Source organism: Notolabrus celidotus, chromosome 19, assembly GCF_009762535.1.
Source record: "Notolabrus celidotus isolate fNotCel1 chromosome 19, fNotCel1.pri, whole genome shotgun sequence".
NCBI classification, from domain to species: Eukaryota; Metazoa; Chordata; class Actinopteri; order Labriformes; family Labridae; genus Notolabrus; species Notolabrus celidotus.
Window position 1 is genome coordinate 16637370 of NC_048290.1, and position 25656 is coordinate 16663025.

General features: G+C 40.4%; 1 protein-coding gene and 2 long non-coding RNA genes across 5 annotated transcripts; 2 read left to right on the forward strand and 1 right to left on the reverse strand.

Annotated features, from left to right (window-relative positions):
• The first annotated feature begins 847 nt into the window (after positions 1 to 847).
• Positions 848 to 5403, forward strand: LOC117830768. Of its 3 annotated transcripts, none has more exons than XR_004634836.1 (3): positions 848 to 892; positions 2061 to 2155; positions 4860 to 5403. It is a non-coding gene; the product is annotated as an uncharacterized LOC117830768 (long non-coding RNA). The 3 variants fall into 3 exon arrangements; XR_004634837.1 differs by lacking the exon at positions 848 to 892 and adding an exon at positions 1354 to 1401; XR_004634838.1 differs by lacking the exon at positions 848 to 892 and adding an exon at positions 1431 to 1780.
• LOC117830767 (GTPase IMAP family member 5-like) lies at positions 4462 to 9154 on the reverse strand. Its single transcript, XM_034709035.1, has 5 exons — positions 8623 to 9154; positions 7376 to 7422; positions 7112 to 7147; positions 5405 to 5476; positions 4462 to 5293 (listed from the first exon to the last, which is right to left on the reverse strand). Exons 1-5 carry the CDS (start codon positions 8961 to 8963, stop codon positions 4650 to 4652), a joined length of 1140 nt encoding a protein of 379 aa, XP_034564926.1. The 5' UTR covers positions 8964 to 9154; the 3' UTR covers positions 4462 to 4649.
• LOC117830769 lies at positions 7557 to 10514 on the forward strand. The gene is made up of 5 exons (XR_004634839.1): positions 7557 to 7991; positions 8151 to 8245; positions 8504 to 8582; positions 8700 to 8801; positions 8906 to 10514. It is a non-coding gene; the product is annotated as an uncharacterized LOC117830769 (long non-coding RNA).
• Positions 10515 to 25656: the final 15142 nt, after the last annotated feature.

Genomic DNA, 25656 nt, shown 5'->3' on the forward strand with positions numbered 1-25656 from the left:
ACAGAGATCTATATTCACCACAAAAACAACAGAGGCTCCCCAGAAATGTGTACTGTACATCTATCATCAGTGGCTGACAGTGGTGCCTCAAGTTGAAATATTTTAGTCCTAATATTCTATGTTGATTTGGAGTTTGTAATAGCAAAAGTGCATTGTTCTTTTTCAAGTACAACATTATCAATACAAAAGGGTTAAGACATCATACATATAACATTAAAAGAACATAAAATAAAGTATAATTCTACATTTCAAGTAGGGGTTGGATGGAAAGAAACAGTAGCTATGTATACATTTGCAGTTTTTCTAGTCATTCTAATTGAAGGTTCCAACTTCAATGTTTTCATGGACGCCAAATAAAGTGATCTTGTTAAGACATTGGTGTACATGCATCAAGCATTCAATCTGAATAAAACTGTTTGACAAGCTGTGTTTACGCCCATCTAATGTCTCAAAATAGAAGGAGAAACCATTCCCTCCGTTTGTTCTTGTGGTTAATGAACACCCCTGTCACTGTGTCATTGTAACGTGTTACAGATTATGTTAAAAAAGAAACAGTCACCACACACCTCTACATTTTCCTCCTCCACTCGCCCCTGCACCATAGATAACATTCTGCTCTTCTCTCGTGACTGTGGATCTACTCTGGATCTGTATTTCATTCATTCATTAATCTATACATGTGATCACATAGGCAGACAGCATGCAAGGTAATTTGGAACAAACACTACAGCAAACTTAGATAATGTGACAAGTCCCCATGGAAAGAGACTCCTGCACGCTGCACAGTTATCATAATGAACCTGTGGGGAACAGCTGTGCTGGAAGGAAGAGGGGTCACTGGGGGAATCAGTCAAAGGCAAGCAGGTGTGCAGGGGCAGGACACACACCACAGGTGAGGTACAGTCAGGCTAACACAACATAAAATAACATATGACCCAGACAAAACAAGAGAGGCATATGCAGATGTCATCACGGCAGCATCATAATCAGCTTTAAGTATTTCAACACACACTCGGAACAAAAGGCTGTGCATGGCTGAGACGTTAACACTATAACTTAGTGATTCGTGCAGGCTTCTAAGTAACTTGAATTCTCAACAGCCTATACACTTTTGGAGTCAATCAACTAGTCAATAATACTGATACGATTAAAATGTAAGTGCAAAAAAGTTCATAGAATTACGCGTAAACCTACGTGTTTTTGAAGGCTTTTATTTTGCGTTCACGTTCCTGTTTTTCAAGGCTTTTATTTTTTTTGAAGGCTTTTATTTTTGTAACTTCTGGTATGGACTTCCGGTGTGGGTGTTATTGCAACGTTTTTAGCTTTGTAACTTCCGGTATGGACTTCCGGTATGGACTTCCGGTGTGGATGTTGTGGCGGCGCCATCTTGCCTGCAGTAGGGTACTGTTGGGGCTTTATTCTGTTTAATTTGTTGTATATTGCTTTTTACATGTGTAACAGGTTGATGTGGTTGAGCCATATAAATCTCATCAAAACATTCATTTTCTTATTGTTCTTATTTTGGTTTCCTTGTCCTCCTACCTGCATATCGACGTGATTACACACTTACCCTTCAAACTTTTGCTATAATTAACCATCAAATTGCTCAGTTTTTCTTTCACTGTTTCTTTTTAAACTTGTGGTATTAAGAACAGAAACACAAGCTGATTGATTCATAAACAGAGTTTGGTGTCATAAAGAAATGTGTCATTTTACAGTTTTTATTCTACATTTTTTTGGGAAACAACGAGCATTATGAGGCATGTGCTCAGTCAAAATTGTGAGTTGCATTTCAGATTTTTTAGAATTTTTATATTAAATATTTTGGCTTGAAATGCCCATCCCTAATTTGTATATATTATAGAATGTTTAGATACATTTTGAGGTTGTTTAATAGGAATATGTATATATATACATATTTGAGTGTAACAGATTGCTTGTTTTGTTTGCTGATTTTATAAACGGTTTTCTGTGGGAGAGTGGATTTTGGCTTGGTCAGAGGGAAGACCTATGACACACCCACAGCTCAGGGAACTCATTGTTACTGTCTTTTGTCGCAGAACTGCCAGTAAAGAGCAAGAACCCACCTGCTGTTATCTGAGTCATCATTAACATCGGAACACAACGCAGGGACATCACAGACCGGTTACACATGGTAAGAATTTACCAACTGAGTTTCTGCCATGCTTTGTACGCCAAAGCACTTTATAAACACAACATAAATGTACAACATTTCAAGACAGCCATAAATTAGAGCACTATTTATCTTAAAATAACTAACAGTTATTTAAGCTGGATATTTATTATGAGGGAATTAATAATGAACTTTGTGATAGTATATCAATTTGAAGCCAGTCTTTCTTAAAAATCATCAACATCACCTTAAAGTTCTTTCCAACATAAAAGTACAGAGTATATCTTGAAATAGTTGAAGCCCTTTGGAACAAGTCTAATTCTCGTATTGGGCATCATTGCCTCAGAGTGCACCTATAATATAAACAATGAGTTTTTCACCCAGGTGAACAATATGAAAGAAAATATTATAAACAACCTCATGTTGGTTTCTTTAGAAATACAGTACACAACTTGTAATTCATGAAATAAATCATTGGTGACCATAATAACAGAGGAGTTGCAGTCAACTGAAACGACCACTAGGTGTCAGGTAAACTACACACACTAACCTTCATAACTCCCAACATAATTACATATAACATAGTTAAATGCACATGTGTAACTAGATTTGATATGACAATCATTAAACCAGGACAGACTGCAAGACACTATGAATCAAAACTTTATTTTCCTGCTTCCTTACAAAGCAAGCACTGGAAGCAGCAGGCTGTTCTGTTTTTAGATAGTCATGCAGACTTTCCAAGTAGTCACATAATTTAAAGCAAAAATCTTTACATTAAAAGTTTCAAGAAATATTAAACTGTGACAGATATGGAAATAGTCAAATAGAATCTCTTGATGGTTTTAAGGACCCATCACGATGCAGGCCTTGCACCGCGAGGTGAAAAATAACAGACACTGATGAAAGTCCAACTAAGACTACTGTACACAACTAAAAGACACCTGAATAATAGAAAGGACATTAACAAATGTTAACACAATGTTTGATTTAATTCCTGCATGAACATATTTGCGTTGACATCCCTCCTTTTTTAAAACTGAGTCTACATATAGCTGAGAAAAGCTAAAACAACCAAAACTGAAACCTCAAATATGACTAAAACTGTAGCACTAGTGCAATATTCATTATATTTATAGGCTGTTGAAATAGGTCAGGTTTTGATAAATCAAATTATATATGCAGAGCCTCAAATCAGCTCATCCTCACTGACATCTTGAATATTTATTTATTTAAATCAGCTGATAAACCTTTAAATTGCAGTATTGAATATGTTATCCCCCTCATTAGTCAGGCTTTGAGTTATTTTTGCTGTGTCATGCTCACTCACATTTTATTTAATGACCTTATCTGGCTGAAAACACTCTACCACTTTACCATTTTCAAGGCATATTTATTTAATTAATTTATATATTGCAAGTAATAAAGTAAAACAAAACAAAAAACTACAATTCCCTTAAGGCCTTTTACAGAAAGTGACATATTTTTGGGAGGGAACTCAAAGAAGGGCAGTTAACGGAGCACAAACTGTGACTGTCTCTCAGACTCTCTCTGTTCTCTAAGGTAAGTCTTGGATAAAGTTGGTAGTATGAAGACTTTAAAACATTTATGAGGTTTTTAGCAAAGTTCTTTTTTCTATGTAGAGGGGTAGCAGAATTGCTATTCAAGCTAACGCTACTTTGGCTTCAAAGCTTCAGACTTGATACATTCTTAGACCAAACATGATACAACAACAAAAGTAAAGGTAGATCATTTTAATGGAGATGGATATACATTTTGTCACAAACAGAGTCATGAAAGCTTTTATACAGAATGTCCTGAAGAATCAAACTCTATGCAAAAACTTTAAGCAAGATTTTCTCTGGTTTCGTGCAAATAAAGTTCTCCAGACACCAGGTGAGTGTTTCTTTTCTTTTACTCCCTCAGAAGAATACTTAAAAATCCACTTTATCATTAACTGTCCAGTGTATCTGTTAGATTGAATGTCACTCACAGACAAAAAACAAACAAACTTAAGAATAAATATTAAGATTGAACAGACATGTTTACATTTTCTTTAATATAACAGTGAATATGGACAGAAAGAAAAGGAGATACACATTTATTTGTGCTACAAAATACGTAAGACTCTGATGATTCTGATTTGAAATATTACATTATATTTTTTAATGCACTGCTCAAAAAATAAAGGGAACACTTAAAAATTACAATGTAACTCCAAATCAATCACACTTCTGTAATATCAACATGTCCAGTTAGGAAGCAACACTTATTGTGAATCAATTTCACCTGCTGTTGTGCAAATGGAACAGACAACAGGTGGAAATGAGAGGCAATTAGCAAGACAACCTCTATAAAGGAATAGTTCTGCAGGTGGAGGCCACAGACCATTTCCCTGTCCTTATCCTTAATTTTAATGTGTTCACGCCCAACACTGGCTATGTCAATGTAGTGCTTATTTACATAGAGGGCTCTATTATTCACACATTTTCAGTTCAGTAGTGAGCATATATAACTAACTCGCTGGACAACCCATGGCTTGTGTTGAGGACTTTTCTAACTGTGTGAAAATACGGGTCCAGTTTCGCACTTTCTTCATGAGCTGTCTGACTTGCTTAGTGTCTTTGGAAGAGTTCTTGAATAGATGATAACGGTAGCCGCACATTTCAATGATTTTCCAGAGACGATAATTTCCTCTGACAAACTGCTCCAGTTTTTCTTTCAGGTCCTCTCCGTGGGTCAGCAGGACAAATGTGATTTCTCTGATCTTCATGCCAAGCATGTTCTCCAGCTTCTCTAATATCCCTTCCTCTTGATCAGTGAACCGGCTGAGCTGTATCACAAGTAACACCAAGCAGCGCCCGTGTGTACAATACCTCTTACACTCTTCTACCTGGGCCTGGTGGTTTTGGAGCCCGTCATGAAAGAAATCAGGCGTGTCGACCACTCTCACCTCCCCCCCAAATAACCTGATTATTTTGGCCTCACATTTGGTGGTGACCGGCATGGAACTGAACCCAGATCTGAAATGCAGACTTGAATCCTTTTGAGGGGTCCCTGCAGCCAGGATGGTGTTTGCAGACGCACTCTTTCCAGTTCTAGTCAGTCCAAGCAGAATGATGTTAAATGTGTCGTCGTAAGCACAGTGGACACCGTTACCTGGAGGATACAGTTTTTAAAATATTTGAATGAATAATGAGAAGCTTGGATATTGGTACTTCATTTGCAACAACTTTATAATAAAACATGCTCAAATCTCCAGAAGCTTACCAATGTGCTGTCCAGGTGTTTCTCTTTCATAGGCTGAAAGGTCAGGATATGACGGAACTATGGGGTTACTGCCTGTGAAGATAAAACATCCATTTAGAACGACATGCACATTAATTCCTTAAAGGTGACATATCACGCTTTTTTCATCAATATATATTGGTCTAAGAGGTCCCCAAAACATGTCTTTAAAGTTTATGCTCAAAAAATCACTTTGAAATCAGATTTTGGCATGCCTGAAAAGCCCTCTTCTTCAGTCCTCCTCAGAACACTCTGTTTTCCCTCTGACCACGCCCCCTCAGGAAGTGGATGTGCCCTCGGCTCTCCAGCATGGTGATCTAATGTTTACATGTTGGCTGAATATACACGGCTGCTCTAAGATCGCGTTACTTCAACCCTCTGAATCTGATCCAGAATCTGATCCTGACGGAGAGGCGCCTGCAGCAGGACCTTTTCTGAAGGATTGGTCATAGATTTAGTGTTTATTGTTGTTTTATTTGTCAGTATATCGACGTGTGTCTTGGTACACAGCTACAGCTACGACATGTAGCTATGTGGCTATGCTAACTAGCGCCAACACTTTTCCATGACAAATAAAAATCATCCACTAGATGCTGAAATCTGCAGACGTGGGGAGTAAAACTGACCTTTGTGTTTATTAAGACAGCCTACAACTAGCATGCCACCCTCCTAAGCTCCTTGTTAGCACACGTGTGCAGGGAATGAAAAACGAAGGAGGAGTTGAGTTGTATTTTATACAGTCTATGGGCTGAACAAGCTCCGAGCTCTGACTCCGTGACAGACCGGATATTGTTGTTACGTAACAAAAACACGGAAGTCTGAAACGGCTCGTTTCACACACATTTACAGAAAGGTGGAGAAATCAAAACAGGGGCAGAATGGATTTTTTTCATTTTCGGGGGGTTGTAGACATGCCAGGGAAACATATTACAGGTAGAGAACCATTAAAACGTCGATTTTGCATGATATGTCACCTTTAATAGAAACATTTAAAAACTTTTTTTCTCATATTACACTGTGATTCCTACCCAATGTACAGTGAGGGGTGTTTCCATTGAAACTGTCTCCCAACACAGTAAAGCTCAGCCAATATATATTAACCACAATAATGATCACATAACTACTGTTGGATGTCATACTTTGACAGGCCGTCCTTACAATTGGTATTCATTAATTTACGTGACATCACACGCTTGTGAAACCGTGCTCCTGGCTTTCAACAAAGTGGCAATCTCCGAAGTGTTAAAAACTGCAGTTTCTCGAGTTGGCTCTGGAAGCACTGGAAACCACATACACACCCATTCAAAAAAGCCGATCTTTTCAGCATAAATAAACATGTTTACAAATTGGTTCAAAAAATTAGTGTAGTCTGAATAGCTAATTTCTCTATCAGCACACACTGAACGGGGTCGAATTTTCTCATAACCTGGCAGTAAGATATGAAGATTACGAGTTTTGGAATAATTAGAGGCACAGCTGACTTGATTGACAGGCGGAGGAGATTGTTGATTACTGTTATCAGGTGCCGTGCTGTCGCTGGTGAGGGATGGGCCCCAAAACAATGTCAACTATCAAAATTCACACATCTAGTGGTAAGTTGCAATAATCACTAAGTATTTCAACTGATATAGGCCTTTAGTCAGCTAGACAGAGACAGTATTACCTGTATGCATGAATGATATCACCCACCTTGGCTGCCATGATGAATAATTTCTTTCCCGCCATCTGAAAAACAGCAGAATTATTTGCATCTCAGAAATCTCATGGATCCTTATTCTGACTAGTTTATCACAATATTCCAGTTTAACTTCTAAGAAATAGCCTTCCACTTGTGACAGTCTGATTCTTAGTTACATTCATATCATCTTTAACTTCTCATTAATTTGTCACAAATACAATTCACTTCCTGCGCTAATGACCACCTTCAACGTACGTAATTTAAACCAGACTCACCTGCTTCCCAGTTGTAGGTAAGCCTATGCTTTGATGGTGTGTGAGTTCTGAAAGAGTTATATTATACTAGTGTTAATCATAAAACAGTCGGTACAGAAATGAGCTTCATCCTGCTTCAGGGTGAGCCTATGTTCATGTTTTCATGCTGTGGGTTCTGGAAAGATTGCGTCTTTATTTGTACTTCTGCGCTTAATATTTACAAACATCTGTTCTAAAATCATCCGAACACGAAAATGTCCAAGATTGTTATAATACAAGAAATAATAGTACCATAAAGATTGAGATAAACTTGTATATTTTATATTGTATTTATATCTGGGCTTGTGTTGATCTTAGAGCACATCTACAGTACTGGGAGTTGTGGTGAGCTTCTCGGGTCTTCCAGGGATGCTAGCAGTTAGCAATAAACAACTCTGAGGCGAGACTTCTTTTTTTCTGTTTTGTTCACCCGTATCTGGTGAGTCCCAGTTTCACTCTAAATAGCACCATCATAATGGTGTTCGGCTTTGTTAAAAAGTAATGCACAATGCACTCCTTCAGATATGTCTGCTGAGTAAACGCCTTAATTACTTGTCTCATATTATCTTCTGGAGGAGCAGCAGTTCACCTGTTTCTGGTAAGTCCCAATTTCACTGTACATCATCATAATGCAGATTTGTAAAAATGAATACGTTAAACTTTGCTAGGTGTGTCCTCATTAGAAGAAGACGACCTCTCTTTTAAATGCTTGTTTTTTTAAATAGAAGTTTGATTGATTATTCCTGATGCCTTCCAGGAAGTCAGGAAATCTAAACACTATGGTGCTTGGCTTTCAAGACACAGTATTTAGCAGTTAACTAACTGTTAGCTGCTCTTGTATGCAGATATCAGGTAAACATTTTTTATCAAATTATCACCAATGGGAGCTCATTTAGGTAGAATGTGATCCGCCTTCAATATATAGGTGATTGGTTAATACTATTGTGACTACATCAAAATGCAAACACACACCAGACTATACAAAAGTCTAGTAATGCATTGACAGATTCTACGTTCTAATGTAGAATCTGTTAATAGAAGTTAGAGTTTGTGTAAGCCAGGTAGCTTGTATTAATAATTTAAAACCACAGATAAGTTTTACCTTTTCAGAAAACCCTCAATGAAAAAAGTCCCTGAGAAACAAAAGCCAGCTCTGAAGTAGGATGAGTTCTCTGCTGTTTATACAAAGGTATGGGATGAAAATGCTTGTGTAATAGTAAAGTTTTTACCTCCTCTCCTCTAAGGTTGCTTTTCTTCTCTTCACAACGTCTTGGCTGTATTGACTGTAGTGTCTGTCATCATACAGAAATGATTGACGACCATCGCACAGCTTCCTACAGTCACTGGCCAGAGAGTCAGTTAAGATTACCAACATGATGTTCAGATCTTTTCGGTAACTGAGTGAATTGTAGGTTTTGCCATCTGGTAACATGATAACTAGGTGTGATGTCATATTGTCACCAAAGGTAGTGTGAAGTTTACTGATTTGTGCAACAACTTTTTCCTCTTCAGTGTTTTCTGGGTCTACTGCCATTATGAAGAGATGGGGGCCAGGCTGGGACAAAGCCATGATGTCAATAACCAGCTGGTCTGGGTGCTGATATTTTTCATCAAAGAAATGACCAGTTTTGATGACTTTGAACGAACTGTTCTCCTGCAGTGTAACATCGTTTGACAATATTTCAGAATTTATATCACCATTGAAGAAAAAGGAGGTTTCCTGCAATCCCTTTCCAAACAGAGCGATGGTGTACTTGCCCCCATACGCTGAAAAACAAATAAACAAACAAACAGGGATATCTTCTGAACTTCCGATTTATAAAATGGATAGAGAAATGAGCCATTCAGACCAAAAACGTTTTTTGAACTAGGCTGTAAACATGTTTATTTCTTTTGTAAAGATGGTCTCGAATTGGTGTGTATGTGGTTTCTGGTGTTTCGAGGAACTGCAGTTTTTAGCACTTCCGTATTGGCTTCATATTTTGATACTGGAGGCTGCCGCTTGGTTCATACCCAATAAATTGTATCTTGTGCACACGCATTAGTGTTTAACATGCTACATATACACCATTATTTCATTCTCATTAGATACGGTCGCCAGGGACACACCCTAAATGTTTGTCTTACCCCTGTAACAACCATGGACACTAAGAATGACAGTGATCTGCCTTTGAAGGAATGCTGTCAAACCGCTTCGTGCTTATACTTTTTTTTAATCATAAGATTGGCCGTATAAATGAACATCCCCCATCTTTGCAAACAAGAGGCAAAGAGGAGTCCAAGGAGCATGTGTGATAAAAGGCAGAGCTGTCATTACATTAACAAATATTAAACTTCTATTTCTTGATTTTTGTTCTTGAATCATATCTGGACTCTATATTTAGACGTTTATTCACAGTGCACATGTTGGATATAGCACAACACACATTTCCAGTGGCCTTTGAAGGCTGCAATTTGTTTACTGTATTTTAATACACATTCCTATAATCTTTTTAAAAAAAGTTGTGGAACCATTGTCAATATTGCTATCATATGCTCCATATTTAACAGCAATATCACCTCTGGGAGTGATACAGGATGTCAAAGTTGGGCAATCAAAATAAAGTACAAAATGCAGGAATGTCATTCATTTGTATTCTACCCTCATGATTGTCAGTCAGCATCAACTGTCTAAATATACAAACATTAAAAAGATAATTCAGCTGTATGATTATATTTGTGAGGACAAATGTCATTCTAAAAGATTCTGTAGTTTTCAATCAGAGCAGCTATCAAATAATTAAAAGGTTGTAAAACTCTCGGTAAAGGTAGTGGCTGATGGATATTAGAAATCAAAATAAATTAGACAAAAATTACTATTAATTTTTCCCTCAGCCAAAAGCTGGTGGAGTTTTATCTTATTTTTCTTTGAAGGATAAGAAAGCATCACTTACGAGGTGGAGCCCTTCCTGAATTCATTTGTTCAGGTCTGTGGTGAGCAGACATCATGAAGGTTTCACTGGAGTCTCTGCAGAAGGTTTGAGTCTACCAGACTGAGTTTAAGTGATATAAATGAGATAGATCCACCCCCTTGGGAGGAGTCTAGAAATTATAAAACAAAGTTAAGCTCTGTTTTCTTCATCACAAAGCAAAGGCAGCGAGGAAGATGGGTGCCATCACATCTGTCCCTGATGGTAAAGTCTTAATCTTTTACTTCTTCAGATCTGCTCAGCACATTGAAGCTTTTCATTTTACTTTGAAGTATTAACAGAATGATTGTCTGTCTGCAGGTGCTCCCCTGGATTGTTATGATCGGGAAAACTGGAGTAGGGAAGAGCGCCGTTGGTAACACCATTGTGGGCAAAAAGGTGTTCCAGTCTTTGTCGAGCGTGCAATCTGTGACGGAGAGCTGCAAGTCCGAACAGGTCAGCGTAGGTAGCCGAAACATCCGCGTAGTTGATACACCCGGGATTCTGCGTTTTCTAAAATTGTTGCGTTCTCTCTTTCTGTCATGAAGTATTCAACCAGATTTGTTCTCAATATTGATTAGTCAAATGTAAAAAGGTGTAACTGATTGCTGAAATGTTGAATAAAATTTATATAACTGAGTAAATAAAACAACTTGTTGTCTATTCATTGCTGTTTTCTTTCCCTTTACATCAGTGATATTTTTAAAGTTGAGGAGTTTTTGAAGTTTCTGTGTGAAATTAGCAACATAAAAGGAAAATCAGCCTCTTTATACGAATGACATTTTGAGTGCAAAACTTTAGCTCACAAATCTGTACCTTCAATTCCATCCAGTCCTGGGACCAACTTGTGGAATAAATAACATGAAAGCTGTAATTAAAAATTAGTTATGCATTTAGGTTAAGTTATGTAAAGGTGTGGCAATGTTATGTGAAAACAAAAAGGTACAAACTATTTTCTGGAACATGACCATGGTCAGGAACTATTTAAAGGTGACATATCATGCAAAATTGCCTTTAAATGGTTCTTTACCTGAAATATGTGTCCCTGGCATGTCTACAAACCCCCCGAGAATGAAAAAAATCCATTCTGCCCCTGTTTTTATTTCTCCACCTTTCTGTAAATGTGTGTGAAACGAGCCGTTTCAGACTTCCGTGTTTTTGTTACGTCACAACAATATCCGGTCTGTCACGGAGTCGGAGTCAGAGCTCGGAGCTTGTTCAGCCCATAGACTGTATAAAATAATACTGAATCCCCCCTCCATTTTTCCTTACCTGCACAAATGTGTGCTAACAAGGAGCTTAGGAGGGAGGCATGCTAGTTGTAGGCTGTCTTAATAAACACAAAGGTCGGTTTTACTCCCCACGTCTGCAGATTTGAAGATATAGTGGATGATTTTTATTTATCATGGATAAGTGCTAGCGCTAGTTAGCATAGCTACATAGCTACATGTCGTAGCTGTAGCTGTGTACCAAGACACACGTCAACATACTGACAAATAAAACAACAAGAAACACTAAATCTGTGACCAATCCTTCAGAAAAGGTCCCGCTGCCTTTCTGGCAGAGGTCGGTTTTACTCCCCACGTCTGCAGATTTGAAGATCTAGTGGATGATTTTTATTTGTCATGGATAAATGCTAGCGCTAGTTAGCATAGCCACATAGCTACATGTTCATAGCTGTAGCTGTAGCTGTGTACCAAGACACACGTCGACATACTGACAAATAAAACAACAAGAAACACTAAATCTGTGACCAATCCTTCATAAAAGGTCCTGCTGCCTTTCTGGCAGAGGTCGGTTTTACTCCCCACGTCTGCAGATTTGAAGATCTAGTGGATGATTTTTATTTATCATGGATAAGTGCTAGCGCTACTTAGCATAGCCACATAGCTACATGCTCGTAGCTGTGTACCAAGACACACGTCTACATACTGATAAATAAAACAACAAGAAACACTAAATCTGTGACCAATAGTTCAGAAAGGTCCTGCTGCAGGCGCCTCTCCGTCAGGATCAGATTCTGGATCAGATTCAGAGGGTTGAAGTAAAGCGACCTTAGAGCAGCCGTGTATATTCAGCCAACATGTAAACATTAGATCAACGTGCCGGAGAGCCGAGGCACATCCACTTTCTGAGGGGGCGTGGTCAGAGAGAAAACAGACTGTTCTGAAGAGGACTGAAGAAGAGGACTTTTCAGGCATGCCAAAATCTGATTTCAAAGTGTTTTTTTCAGCATAAACTTTAAAGACATGTTTTGGGGACCTCATAGATAAATATATATTGATGAAAAAAGCGGGATATGTCACCTTTAAACTATGTTATACTGCACAAAGAAGCAAAGTTGCTCAGTCATTGCGATTCTTGTCTGTGGGAGTTGTTTAGCATTACTTCTGTTTCATGGGTGTTCAGTTCTATGAGTGCATCCATGACTACCTGGGACTTTTTCTCATCACTCATTAGTAGGCATGAGGGCAAGAATTAAACTGTAGTGACACCAAACACAAAACACTGATTGCAACACACTTTGAATGACTGAATTTCAAATGTTACAAAGTCATTTTGAAGACGCTTTTATCCAAAGCGACGTACATACGAGAACAAGAGCAACAAAAGCAAAGATCTAGACAAGAGGAAACGAGATCAGTAAGAGTAATAAAGTGCTTCAAGTCAATTTGGGTGCAGGTACTGCCAAGCAGTGTAAAGGCAATACACAAAAGTTAATAAGGAATTTCTTTTTTTTTTTTTTATAAATAAGGAACATCTACAATGAAGCAACCAAACCATTTAAGACCTTCCATTATCATCATCAACAATTAACATCACCACAATAATGACCAAAGTACCAAGTGCTGGGTCACTCAGGAGCTGAACACAGATTCCCAGAGTAGAGCAGGACATTGCAAGTCAACTGTAGCTGGAAGACACGATCTGCCACTGGGGACAACAGTGGAGAACAGTCAAGCTAAGTGCATATTGCTTCCTAAAGAGCTAAGAGTTGGGTCTTTAGCTGTCTTTTGAAAGTAGAGAGGGACTCTGCAGATCGAATGGAGTTGACCAATTCATTCCACCATTTATGGACAACAGAGGAGAAGAGTCGAGCTAGTGATTTTGAGGCCTTATGTGCTGGAAGCACCACGCACTTTTCAGAGGCTGACCATAGCGGGCGAGAAGTGCAGTAGACCTGGATGAGGGGTTCCAGGTAAACTGGAGTGGTTTTGGTGACTGCTTTGTAAGTCATGATAAGAGTTTTGTATCTGATGCGAGCTGCAACTGGAAGCCAGTGTAGCGAAATGAGCAGGGGAGTGACATGAGCTGTCTTAGGTTGGTTGAAGACCAGACATGCTGCTGCGTTCTGGATCATTTGCAGAGGTTTAACTGTGCATTCAGGGAGGCCTGCCAGTAGAGAGTTGCAGTAGTCAATGCGTGACATTACAAGAGCCTGAACCAGAAGCTGTGTTGTGTGTTCTGTCAGGTAGGGTCTGATCCTCTTGATGTTATAGAGGGCAAAATGGCAGGACCGAGCAATCGAGGCAACATGAACCCTGAAGGTTAGCTGGTCATCGATCATGACACCCAGATTTCGGGCAGACTTAGTGGGCATGAGGTTTTGAGATCCAAACTGGATATTGATCTGTGGGTCCATAGTGGGACTGGCTGGAATGATAATAAGCTCAGTCTTGGACAGGTTGAGCTGTAGGTGATGTTCCCTCATCCATTTAGAAATGTCAGCAAGGCAGGATGAGATCCGAGCTGAGACAGTTGTGTCGTCATGTGGAAAATACAGGAAAAGCTGTGTATCATCTGCATAGCAGTGATAGGAAAAGCCATGGGAGCGGAACACTGCACCAAGTGATGTGGTGTATATTGAGAACAGGAGGGGACCAAGCACTGACCCTTGAGGTACCCCTGTTGATAAGCCATGCATATTGGACACTTCTCCTCTCCATGATACTCTAAAAGATCTCCCTGTGAGGTAGGACTTGAACCACTGGAGGGCAGACCCTGAGATACCAAGTGAGGAGAGTGCAGAGAGGAGGATTTTGTGGTTTACTGTGTCAAAAGGAGCAGACAGGTCCAGCAGCAAGAGAACCAAGGACTGACCTGCTGTTTTAGCCACACGCAACGATTCTGTTACCGACAAAAGTGCAGTTTCAGTAGAGTGGCCCTGCCTAAAGCCAGACTGATACTGATCAAGTAGATCATGGTTCTGTAAGTATTCTGAGAGCTGGTTGAAGACTGTGCGCTCCAGTATTTTTGAAAGGAATGGAAGATGTGAGACCGGCCTGTAATTTTCAACCTGGGCTGGGTTGAGAGTGGGTTTTTTGAGCAATGCACTGACCCTCGCTTGCTTGAATGTAGTAGGGAAAACACCAGTGGACAGAGAGGAGTTAATGATGTTTGTTACAGCTGGGCTGATTGTGGGCTCAATCGACTGCAGGAGATGTGAGGGTAACAGATCAAGCGGACAGGTTGTGGGCTTAGAGGCAAGCAGAAGCCTGGTGACTTCGCTCTTACTCAGTGGAGAGAATGAGCTGAGTGAGGAATCACTAGCTGATGGCCAAGAGCTAAATTGGTCAGGCTCACAGAATTTATTACTGATGGTAGCAACCTTGTCAGTAAAGTACGAGGCAAACATGTCCAGGGTCAACATAGTGGAGGGTTGTGAGTTTGAGGGAGAAAGCAGAGAAGTACAAGCAGAGAAGAGTTTGCATGCATCAGTGGCAGCACAGATCTTTGCATGATAAAACGCCTTCTTAGCAGATTTTAAAGCAGAGGTAAATGAGGAGAGTTTTTGCTGATAGTCTGTCAAGACAGTGGGTTGTTTGGATTTACGCCACTTTCTCTCAGCCGCTCTTAGCCCTGCCCTTTGATCTCTGATCACCTCAGTGAGCCAGGGACAGGGTGGAGTGTTTTGGGCAGGCTTGGACACCAGTGGGCAGAGTTTGTCCAGAGAGGAGGTCAGTAAGGAGCAGAATGAGTCAGTAGCTTTATTAGTGGAGAGTGTGAAGGACTCGTTACATGAAGCCATTGCCGCTGAGACCTCATCAGACAGCTTAGTTGGGTCAAGTGACCAAATGTTTCTGCAGTATGATATGAACTGAATAGTGGATTGTTGAGATTCTGGTAATCCAAGTGAAAACTGAATAAAGTAATGGTCAGAGAGGTGAAGAGGAGTCACACTCAGATAAGCTGTGGAGCAGTTGCGTATCCAAGATCAGAACAACTACCAAATGTAAATGTTAGTGAGGATTTATTTCTAGATTTTAAGCATCCATTGCTTCAGGAAGTGGAAAACTGTTGTTCAGATTATTTACATTTACACAACTTAAAACCAAAACAAACCAGTGCGACCCATAAACAACATTAAGCTTTCCCCCCTCAGAATATGGTTTATTGGGACCTCCATTTGCCTTTCCTTGTTAAGACAAGCTTCAACTGGGAACGGGCTACCATTCAGAACACATTTTGGCTAGAAATGGACATGTGAGAGAACAGGGGAACTGGGCGGGTCTAGGGGACCTGTATTGAACCCTTCATGGACCCTTTATCAACCCATTTGGGTGAACCTCTGTGGGGAATCCTAGGAAAAGAAGACAACACTGACTTGCAACATTTTTGGTGATGAGGCAGTACTCTTGCTAGCTCTTTGGGAGAACAACCCTCATCAAATCTCACCAAAAAACCAAGAGCTATCTAAGCCATGAGAGGGGTACCCTTAATGTTGTTGTCACAGCAGACAAAGATTTCCTCTAGAGTACGTTGTGAGACAATCATCCAAACTGGGCAAACACAAAACACAAAAGTTTTGAAACTGGAGAAATTACCTCTTGGCATAAAGCATCTCGGTTTATGATAACATGACATGTCCAGGAAGAAGTTAAAGAACCTATCAGACAGGAGCTTCCCATAACTCAGATAATTCGGCCAAAAGCCAAATTTGGGGGAGCAGGCCTTGTGTTTTACAGCTGTACTAAACACTGCACCCTGTCTCACTGACATATAGCCATGCTTTCAGAGCATAAGTGCATTTGTAGAACTAATAATTTGTCATTGGGATTTCCAAATGAGCTAGCTACCTGGAGCATCCATATACAGAGCCTGGGGCCGTGGAACGTGGCAATACTATATGGGTTGGGTTATTAGATTGGGGTGTTCTACTAGTGGATATGATGGCTAGTGGAAGCTGGCATGGAGGGAGGTTACTCTGGAACGCCAGAGTTTACTGTTCAGCCTCTCCGAGGTGTTGTAGGCCTAACTAAAGAAAACATCAGTGAAGGGAGGAGCCCACTTGATAACCCCAGTGATGTGCTAACTCTCTCTGCCCATCTGTACTTTCTATCTCAGGCTTTTGGGGACATGGGGAGCCATGTGCTAGGCTACTTAACTTATTAGTAAAGGGCCTAGTGAGGTTGATTCCTTTACTGAGCACTCATCCTTTCTTAATGCACAAGTATCTTGTGTTTAACTCAAATGTTGGGTAATCTCAATTATGATCCATTTGAGTTCAAGATCACTTTGGAACATCGGCCAAATACTATCGAAGGGCTTCTTTCCCTCGTTAGATCAATCCACCTTTGACCTGTCAAGCTTTTTCCCTCCATTGATGCTGCCTGTCAAAAGAACCCTGCAAGATTTTACCAGCAGAATAACAGGTGAGTAGGGATGTAATGAAACACTCAACCCACGATGCGATTTGAATCTCTATTTTTGGTTAACGATACAATTCACTCACAATTTTCTAACGATTTTCAAGAAAACTAGATTGAACTCAAAATTTCAATAATTATTTTATTTCAATTCTCAGATATGGCCAGTTGCAATATACATTCTTTCTCTTATATTTTTTTGTAAACAAAGTAATCCTTTTTCATTTCTCATTTTTAAGGTGTAACTCAAATAAAACCACTGCACACCTTTTCTGCAACTTGCAAAAAAACTAAAATCACCATCCAAAAGAAATACCTTGTTGGAAAATTTCTGAACAATTATAGAGAAATGGAAAGTGAATGATTCCCAAATTAAAGTATTTAAAATTAAAACAAATAAGGTAAATCTCTTTGAATTAGGGATTTACATTTCAAGTATTCTCCGGAATTGTTCTTTGGAAATGTTAACGATTGATTATTGTTTAATCATTAAAAAAACGTAAATGTTTTCCATGTCAAAAGCAATGCCAAATGTGTTTTTTCCCCCTGAATAAAAATTTCCTTCACGACACAGTGTATATTACTGACGGTATTAAACAGCTAAGGATCATATTGAGATGTTCAAAAAGTTAACATGCTGAATATTAACTTAAGGAGCAGGTTTATAAATAATCTCTCTGGAAGCATGGTGATAGAGTGAAGGCTGCAATATTTGGATTTACTGCAACAGTAAGGGTCACGATCATGTCAGTCGGGAGCGCAACCGGGTCAGAATCAGTCCAGCAGAGGAGAAAAAAAGCGCTTGTGGAGACCTGTTACTAGGCTGCCGCCCCCAGCTGAGCGTCTCCGCTGTATGCAGTCAGCTGATTCTGAAACATGCTTTAAACTTAAAACACTTCCACTTAGCGAGTGACGAGAGAGCAGCGCAAGAGACTTAAAGATGTTGAGCAAGCAGAGTATAATGCAGATAGCGCCTTCTACATTTTAAAAATAATATCCCGATACAAATTATGTTGGATTGATTGGAATTATTTGTATCATTTTTTTACCGATTTGCGATATATCCTTACATCCCTACAGGTGAGACAAGGAGTCTGACTTGGAATGGACTCAGAACCATGAGAGAATCAGAATCAGAATCAGAATCAGTTTTATTGGCCAGGTATGCTTGAACACGCAAGGAATTTGACTTAGGTAGACTGTGCTCTCTTTGTACAAGGCATAAGAATAAGGCATACAAATAAAAATAAAATAAAAACAATAACAATAACATCAGCTATAAATACAAAAGAACAACAAATAGGCATGACCATAGACTGTAAATAAAAATGGACAGCGTTGCTCCGCCTCTTCCCGTTGTACGGTTCTGAAGCCAAAAAATCCCCCTCCTGGGTGCCGCCATTGTGCAGCCAGAGCCTGTGAAGCCACTGTAATAAGCTCCGCCCTACAGCGTGACGTCACAAGAGTGTCCTTTGAAGTTTCACTCTACGGCGGCTGTGAATCAAAGGAAACCCAGAAGTAAAACCCCGTTTTTTAAACTCTAATAACTAACGAAAAATAAACATTTCAGGAAAAAGAGGCCTTGAACACAAAACAGTCAAATACTAACTACATATCACCACAGCATACGGATGTGAGAAACATTCGTACGACGTGTATTTATTTTTTAAAGTTTGACTGCAAATGAATGGGGGAGACGTTTTGACCTATACTGCAGCCAGCTACCGGGGGCAGACACACAGCTGAAAGCCTCACCACCAGGGTCGCATCCGGCTCGCTTGGGCATGACTAATATGTACAGGCTAAAATAATATGATAAAAGTGCAGTGGTGAGTAGCAGAGGTAGTTTTTACATTTAAAAAAATAGTAGTTAAATAATACAAAAAATAGAAATATGGAATTCTGCTTGGATAATTTTTGCATTGTATATCTACATGTATATTTACAGAGAGTATTTATCTGACAGGTATGACACTGTTATGGTTTAGTGTTTATCAGAGTGACAGCCTGGGGGAAGAAACTGTTCTTATGGCGCACAGTGATCTGTAGCGACTGCCGGAGGGGAGGAGTTTGAAGAATTTGTGTCCAGGGTGTGAGGGGTCAGCGGTGATGCTACATGCCCGTTTCCTGGCCCGGGACCGGTACAAGTCCTGGATGGGGGGCAGGTCGACACCGATGATTTTTTCTGCAGTCCTTATAGTCCGTTGCAGTCTGTGTTTGTCTCGTTTGGTTGCAGATCCAAACCAGACAGTGATGGAGGTACACAGAACAGACTGGATGATAGAGGTGTAGAACATGATCAGCAGTTCCTGGGGCAGATTGAACTTCCAGAGCTGAAGCAGGAAGTACATCCTCTGCTGGCCCTTTTTTCTGATTGTGTCTATGTGGGAGGTCCACCTCAGGTCCCGGGAGATAGTGGATCCCGGGAACCTGAAAGAGTCCACAGTAGACACAGTGCTGTTCAGGATGGTGAGGGGGGGGGGGCTTCTCCTGAAGTCCACTGTCATCTCTACCGTCTTGAGCGGGTTCAGCTCCAGATGGTTCTGACTACACCAGAGTGCCAGCTGTTCCACCTCCTGTCTGTAAGCAGACTCGTCTCCGTCCTGGATGAGACCGATGACGGTGGTTTCGTCTTTGAATACAACAAAAGGGTGAATGAGGAGTAGTTGCATTTATTTACAAAATGCTGGGAGGGAGGGAGGAAGAGCTCTTGCTGATTGTGAGAGCATAGTTACCCTCAAATGCTGCCAACAAAAACGGGCCAGATAAGACAACTATTGAAATTCACAGCATTAGTCGTACAGAGCAGGTACATGATGAGAACAGAAGAACTACGCAAGATTAAACCACATTACAAGAACACCTTTTCGTGTCAGGGCATTTTTGATAAGTGGTTGAGGAACCTGTAAGACAGGCGACTTACTGAAAGTTAGACTGATGCTAAGGCGGATAAGCTGAATCTTGACGCCGCTGAAACAGTTGTCTGCTGTGGGAATCAGCAAAGAATCTTTGAAACATCTGAGTTACCGTGAACCGAAACACTTTATGCCTCTGAAGTATTCTCTCTGGTTTCAAAGCGTTCCTGGCCGTCAAGTGGAATCTTAAGTATTCCCCTTTCACATTTTGTTTTTTCAAACAGTGATGAAAATTATTCTTCTATGTTTGTGCTTTGTGTGTGCCCAGTTTGGATGATTGTCTCACAACGTACTCTAGAGGAAACCTTTGTCTGCTGTGACAACAACATCAAGTGTACCCCTCTCATGGCTCAGCAGATAACTCTTGTTTTTTTGATGAGGGTTGTTCTCCAAAAGAGCGAGCAAGAATACTGCCTCTTCACCAAAACTTTAATAATAATAATAATTCATAGGATTTATATAGCGCTTTTCTTAAAGCTGGAGTAGGGCATCCTGAGAAAGCCGCAGCAGTTAGCTTGATTTTGAAAGCACACAGCCGAACAGAGCCCTGTTGAATGATTGGTCGAACTTATTGCAGTCTAGCTGCTGACACAGACAACTGAGATTTCTCATCTCAGTGTTGGATCACTTTGTGTATTACTCCCTATCGATGTATACATCGCTTTTTGCTCGTGATTGATAAAAATGTATGAAAATAACACGTCCTACTCCAGCTTTAATACTCAAAGTCGCTTTACATTAAATAAAAGTAAAAATAAAACAGATAAATAAAACAGAACAGATACAGGGGTGGGGCGGGGGTAGGTCATGTGTTGTGTGCTTCTTTGAACAGGTAGGTCTTGAGGTGGTTTTTGAATGATTGAAGTGAGTCAGAGTTTGGGATGTGTAAAGGGAGAGAGTTCCAGAGAGCCGGGGCAGCGATGGCAAAGGCTGGCAGGGAGGTTACTCTGGAACGCCAGAGTTAACTGTTTAGCCTCTCCGAGGTGTCGTAGGCCTAACTAAAGAAAACATCGGTGAAGGGAGGAGCCCACTTGATAACCGCAGTGATGTTCTGGCTCTCTCTGCCCATCTGTCCTTTCTAGCTCAGGCTTTTGGGGACATGGGGAGCCATGTGCTAGGCTACTTAACTTATAAGTAAAGGGCAAAGTGAGGTGGATTCCTTCACTGAGCACTCATCCTTTCTTAATGCACAAGTATCTTGTGTTTAACTCAAATGGTTGGTAATCTCAATTATGATCCATTTGAGTTCACTTTGGAGCATCGGCCAAATACTATTGAAGGGCTTCTTTCCCTTGTTAGATCAATCCACCTTTGACCTGTCAAGCTTTTTCACTCCATTGATTCTGCCTGTCAAAAGAACCCTGCAAGTTTTTACCAGCAGAATAAAACAGTTGAGACAAAGATCTACTTATGGGGGGTAAAACAGGTGTGTAACCAACAGGTCTTGAGTCCAGAGATGAGTTGAGACACAGAGCACAAGGGCCCAAAGGTACAACAGACCAGAAATGACTTCTCAAGCTAAGCAGTCTGACTTGCAATGGACTCAGAACAAGGCAAAGATTTGGATTAACCTCTTTGAATAAAACAAAAGGGTGAATAAGGAGTAGTTGCATTTTTTAATAACTATACTGGGAGGGAGGGAGGAAGGGCTCCTGCAGAATTTCAGAGCAAAGTCACTATCAAATGTTGCCAACACATACAGGCCAGATAAGACAATCATCGAAATTCCCAGCATTAGTCGTACAAAAGAACTATGAAAGATTAAACAACATAACAAGAACAGCTTTTCATGCTGTAGCATTTTGATAAGTGGTTGAGGAACCTGTAAGACAGGCGACTTACTGAAAGTTAGACTGATGCTAAGGCGGATAAGCTGAATCTTGAAGCTGCTGAAACAGTTGTCTGCTGTGGGAATCAGCAAAGAATCTATGAAACATCTGAGTTACCGTGAACCGAAACACTTTATGCCTCTGAGGTATTCTCTCTGGTTTCATAGTGTTCCTGGCCAACAAGTAGAATTTTAAGTATTCCCCTTTAACATTTTGTTTTTTCACACGCTGATGAAAATGATTCTTCTCTGTGATTTGTGTGTGCCCAGTTTGGATGATTGTCTCACAACATACTCTAGAGGAAATCTTTGTCTGTTATGACAACAGCATCAAATGTACCCCTCTCATGGCTCAGCAGATAGCTTTTGTTTTTTTGGTGAGATTTGATGAGGGTTGTTCTCCAAAAGAGCGAGCAGGAGTACTGCCTCGTCACCAAAACTGTACAGGGGTTTATCTTTCAAAGATACCAGCAAGCAAACCTATGCAGGGCCAGAATGCAAGACCCTGCTGAGAGCAAGTTAGTGTTGTCCTAAGTTTCCATGGATCCCCTTCAGAGGTTCACCCAAATGAGTCGTAAATGGTCCTTGATGGGTTCCATACAGGTCCCACATCGGTGCAATTTAGACTACTTATGACCGGTCCGGTTCCCATGTTCTCTGTCCATTTCTAGCTGAAGTATGTTATGAATGGTAGCCCATGCCCAGGTGAAGGATGCCTAACACAGGTAAGGCACACAGAGGTCCCAATAGACCATATTGTCTGACTTTGTTTAAGTCTAATGATATGTCCCCCACAAGATCCCTCAGGATGGCTCGTGGCCTCTTGCCTGCTCCTTGTTACAAACCAGTCAAAATCCCACTGTAAGCCTGCTTTAGGCTGCTAGGCGTCATCCTGTGGAGCTGCATCCCTGAAGACGAAGAAGCAGCAAGAGGACTGCCATGTCACCAAAACTTTACAGGGGTTTATAGATAAAAAACAACAGCAAGCACACCCATGCAGGGCAAACATAGAAGACCCTGTTTGGAGCAAGTCATCCTGTGGAACTGCATCCCAGAGGACCCAAGGAGACCGACAAATGCTTATATAATAAAAAGCATTATCACTTTTTTTATCCTGCCTCTGTTCAGTGCTTTAATGTCCCTGTTAGTTCCTTACATGACATATTATTCTCACAAATGATTTACAGCTAACAATTAAAAATGTCTTCTCATACATCTTAAGGCAAGACAACAATAGCTTATTTTATACTTCATCACAGCCAAAGTCATGAGATAGAATGTTCTCAATAACTCAACAGCTTATTAACTCAGAAATGCCTCAGCCTCTGAACCCATTGGATATCTCCATCAGTGTTAAAATCTTCCGGGAACGATGGCCAACATTTTAAACATTCCTCTGAAGCTGTGACTTCTAACCAAGACTTCTTTCCGTGCTATGTTTTGGTTTCAGTCCAATAAACAACTTAAGAAACAACATTGTGTTCACATCAAATGCCAATGATAATTCACCCCTCCAGATAAATCTGCAAAGTAAATGCTGTAATTTCTAGATCCATACAGTGCCCTTTCATCTTAATCTGATGAGTCTCTTGTCTGTCAGCTGATTTATAGGGGCTTGGTCTTCCTGCTTCTTCAGGTAGGATGACCAAACTCCTATTAATCAACTGACAGACAAGTCACTTCAACATCACAGGACTCTTCGGAGGAAGACTGCAGGAAGTTTGTAGTCAAAACATGTCAAGATAGAAAAGAAAACACACTGGTCTAGTTACAAGAATCGTTTGAAACCAGGGGGAATTTTAATCGGACAGTAATTGGGATAGCAGCAATACAAATGGTCTAAAACAGCAATCATTAGTGAGTCAAGGGCAAGAGATACACCGAGCATGACCACCTGTCTAATACATGAATGCCCTCCTCTCATCAGGTCACGACTCAAACACCTCTGACCTGACGAGATGAGGGCCTATGCAGACTTCCAAAGGTGTGCTGTGGTATCTGGCACAAAGACGTTAGCAGATCCTTCAAGTCCTGTGAGGTGAGGCCTCCGTGGATCAGACATAAAAAGGAATACCTAAAGATTATGATTCTCTATATCATATTTTCATGACTGCTTCCCAACATGAGCTGACCCCTGGTTGCAGGATCAAAAAACAGCTTCTGACAATTGATCCAGCTTAAATTGACACTTCCTGTGATAATAAAGCACAAGAGCCGTGTTTATGTTTTAAATGGACCGACGCCTGAAGAAAATGTATGAAGTTTAACCGATAGTTCACGTTGATGTTCTTGTTGTTTTTCTGTAAATCCTGTTCTAGTCATAAGGTCTTGTTTGAAGTGTACAGTATATGTTTCTGTAGCATGATGGTGCGCATGTCACAGACATGACATGTGGACAGAATGTGCAGCTCTATTTTTGCTAGGGAACACATGCTGTCATCTGTTAAAATCACACAGATGCCCATACTGTAAAATAGGTCACCGCTGAGGATATCCAATGTATACATGAAAATGTAGAGCATACACTGGAACATACTGTCCACACTGTTCTTAGCTTTGTGTTTCTGTATTACCTGCCTTCCTGAGGACACAGATCACTCAGTAACAGTTGGCTGAAGTGGGGGTAGATTTGTCTTTTTGCAGGTAAATCAGGATTTTGGACGCTAAATTAAAAGTAAGGTTGAGAAACTTAAAACACAACTTGATCAACTTTAAGAAGACTACTGCTGAAAAAGATGAACCAAAACTCAAAATGTTGAGAAAGTTTATCAACACTTTTACCCGCAGACTGTCTGATAATTTTGATTAACGTACTTTGATTGCAGTTTGTAATTCTTTCTTTCTTTATTTAACCAGGTAAGAGACTCATTGAGATTTAAAACCTCTTTTTCAAGAGTGACCTGGCCAAGACGGCAGCACAAAATAGGTTACAACACACAAGCACACAAAACAACACAAATAGAATACGGTCACAGTTTCACATGGTTACATGGTTACACAGTGCAATCACAAGATCCAATGGAGCTTGTTTCTCTGTCTTTTATGAGTGACTTGAATTCCCTTGAATTCATGCTGCACTTTTAGATGGTTCCATTTTGTATGTGACAAGTTGTTCAAATTTGGCACTCTGCAAGTCATGAACAAATATGTTCAGAGGGTGCTGGAAAGACAACTCAATTTTGACAAATATAAACATCAAGCTAAATAACCAACAAGCTCTGCAGAAAAAAACGTTAAGTCTTACTTATGTCAGACAAGTTCTGAGCAAGATCTCATCATATAGTGAACTACCAATAAATCAATCTTTATTTATAAAGCACCAAATCCCAACAATTGTTATCCTCAGACTCTTTCCAAACAGAGCAGGTCTAGACCGTACTCTATGTTCTATTATTAACAAAGACCCAACATCAAGACAGGATAAGATCCAGTCCCATCTTACAGACAGGACTCAGTCTGATCTCATCTTAATCCACCATGAGCAGAGCACTTTGCTGCATTTAGCAAGTTACAGTGGCAAGGACAAACTTCCTTTAACAGACAGAAACCTCCAGCAGGACCAGACTCATGTTAGACACACATCTGCTGAGACCGTGTTGGAGAGAGGGATAGAGGGAGATGAAGATAGAGAGAGATGATAGTGGTGAGACGGATGGTAGTAGTTGTAGCAGCTGGAGTCTGGCACGTCCACAGCAGCAGAGATCCAGAGGAACCTACGAGACAAGGGAGCTCAGGGACTCCAGAAAGGTCTATGGTTAGTCACTTTAATGGGACAGGAAGAGTTAATGTAAGAGACAGGCAGAGAGAGGAGAGAGGGGGAAAGACAGGATCCCAGTGTGTCAATTTAAGCCTATAGCAGCATAACTAAGAGCTGGTCCAAGCCTGAGCCAGCCCTAACTATGAGGTTTAGCTAGGTGTGCTGTGG

Coding starts and splice junctions, on each gene's coding strand:
- LOC117830767 (XM_034709035.1), bottom strand. CDS start 8,963: ATGGCTTTGTCCCAGCCTGGCCCCCATCTCTTCATAATGGCAGTAGAC. Junction 5,477..7,111: donor TATTCATCATGGCAGCCAAG/GTGGGTGATATC, acceptor TTATCTTCACAG/GCAGTAACCCCATAGTTCCG. Junction 5,294..5,404: donor AACACCTGGACAGCACATTG/GTAAGCTTCTGG, acceptor TGTATCCTCCAG/GTAACGGTGTCCACTGTGCT.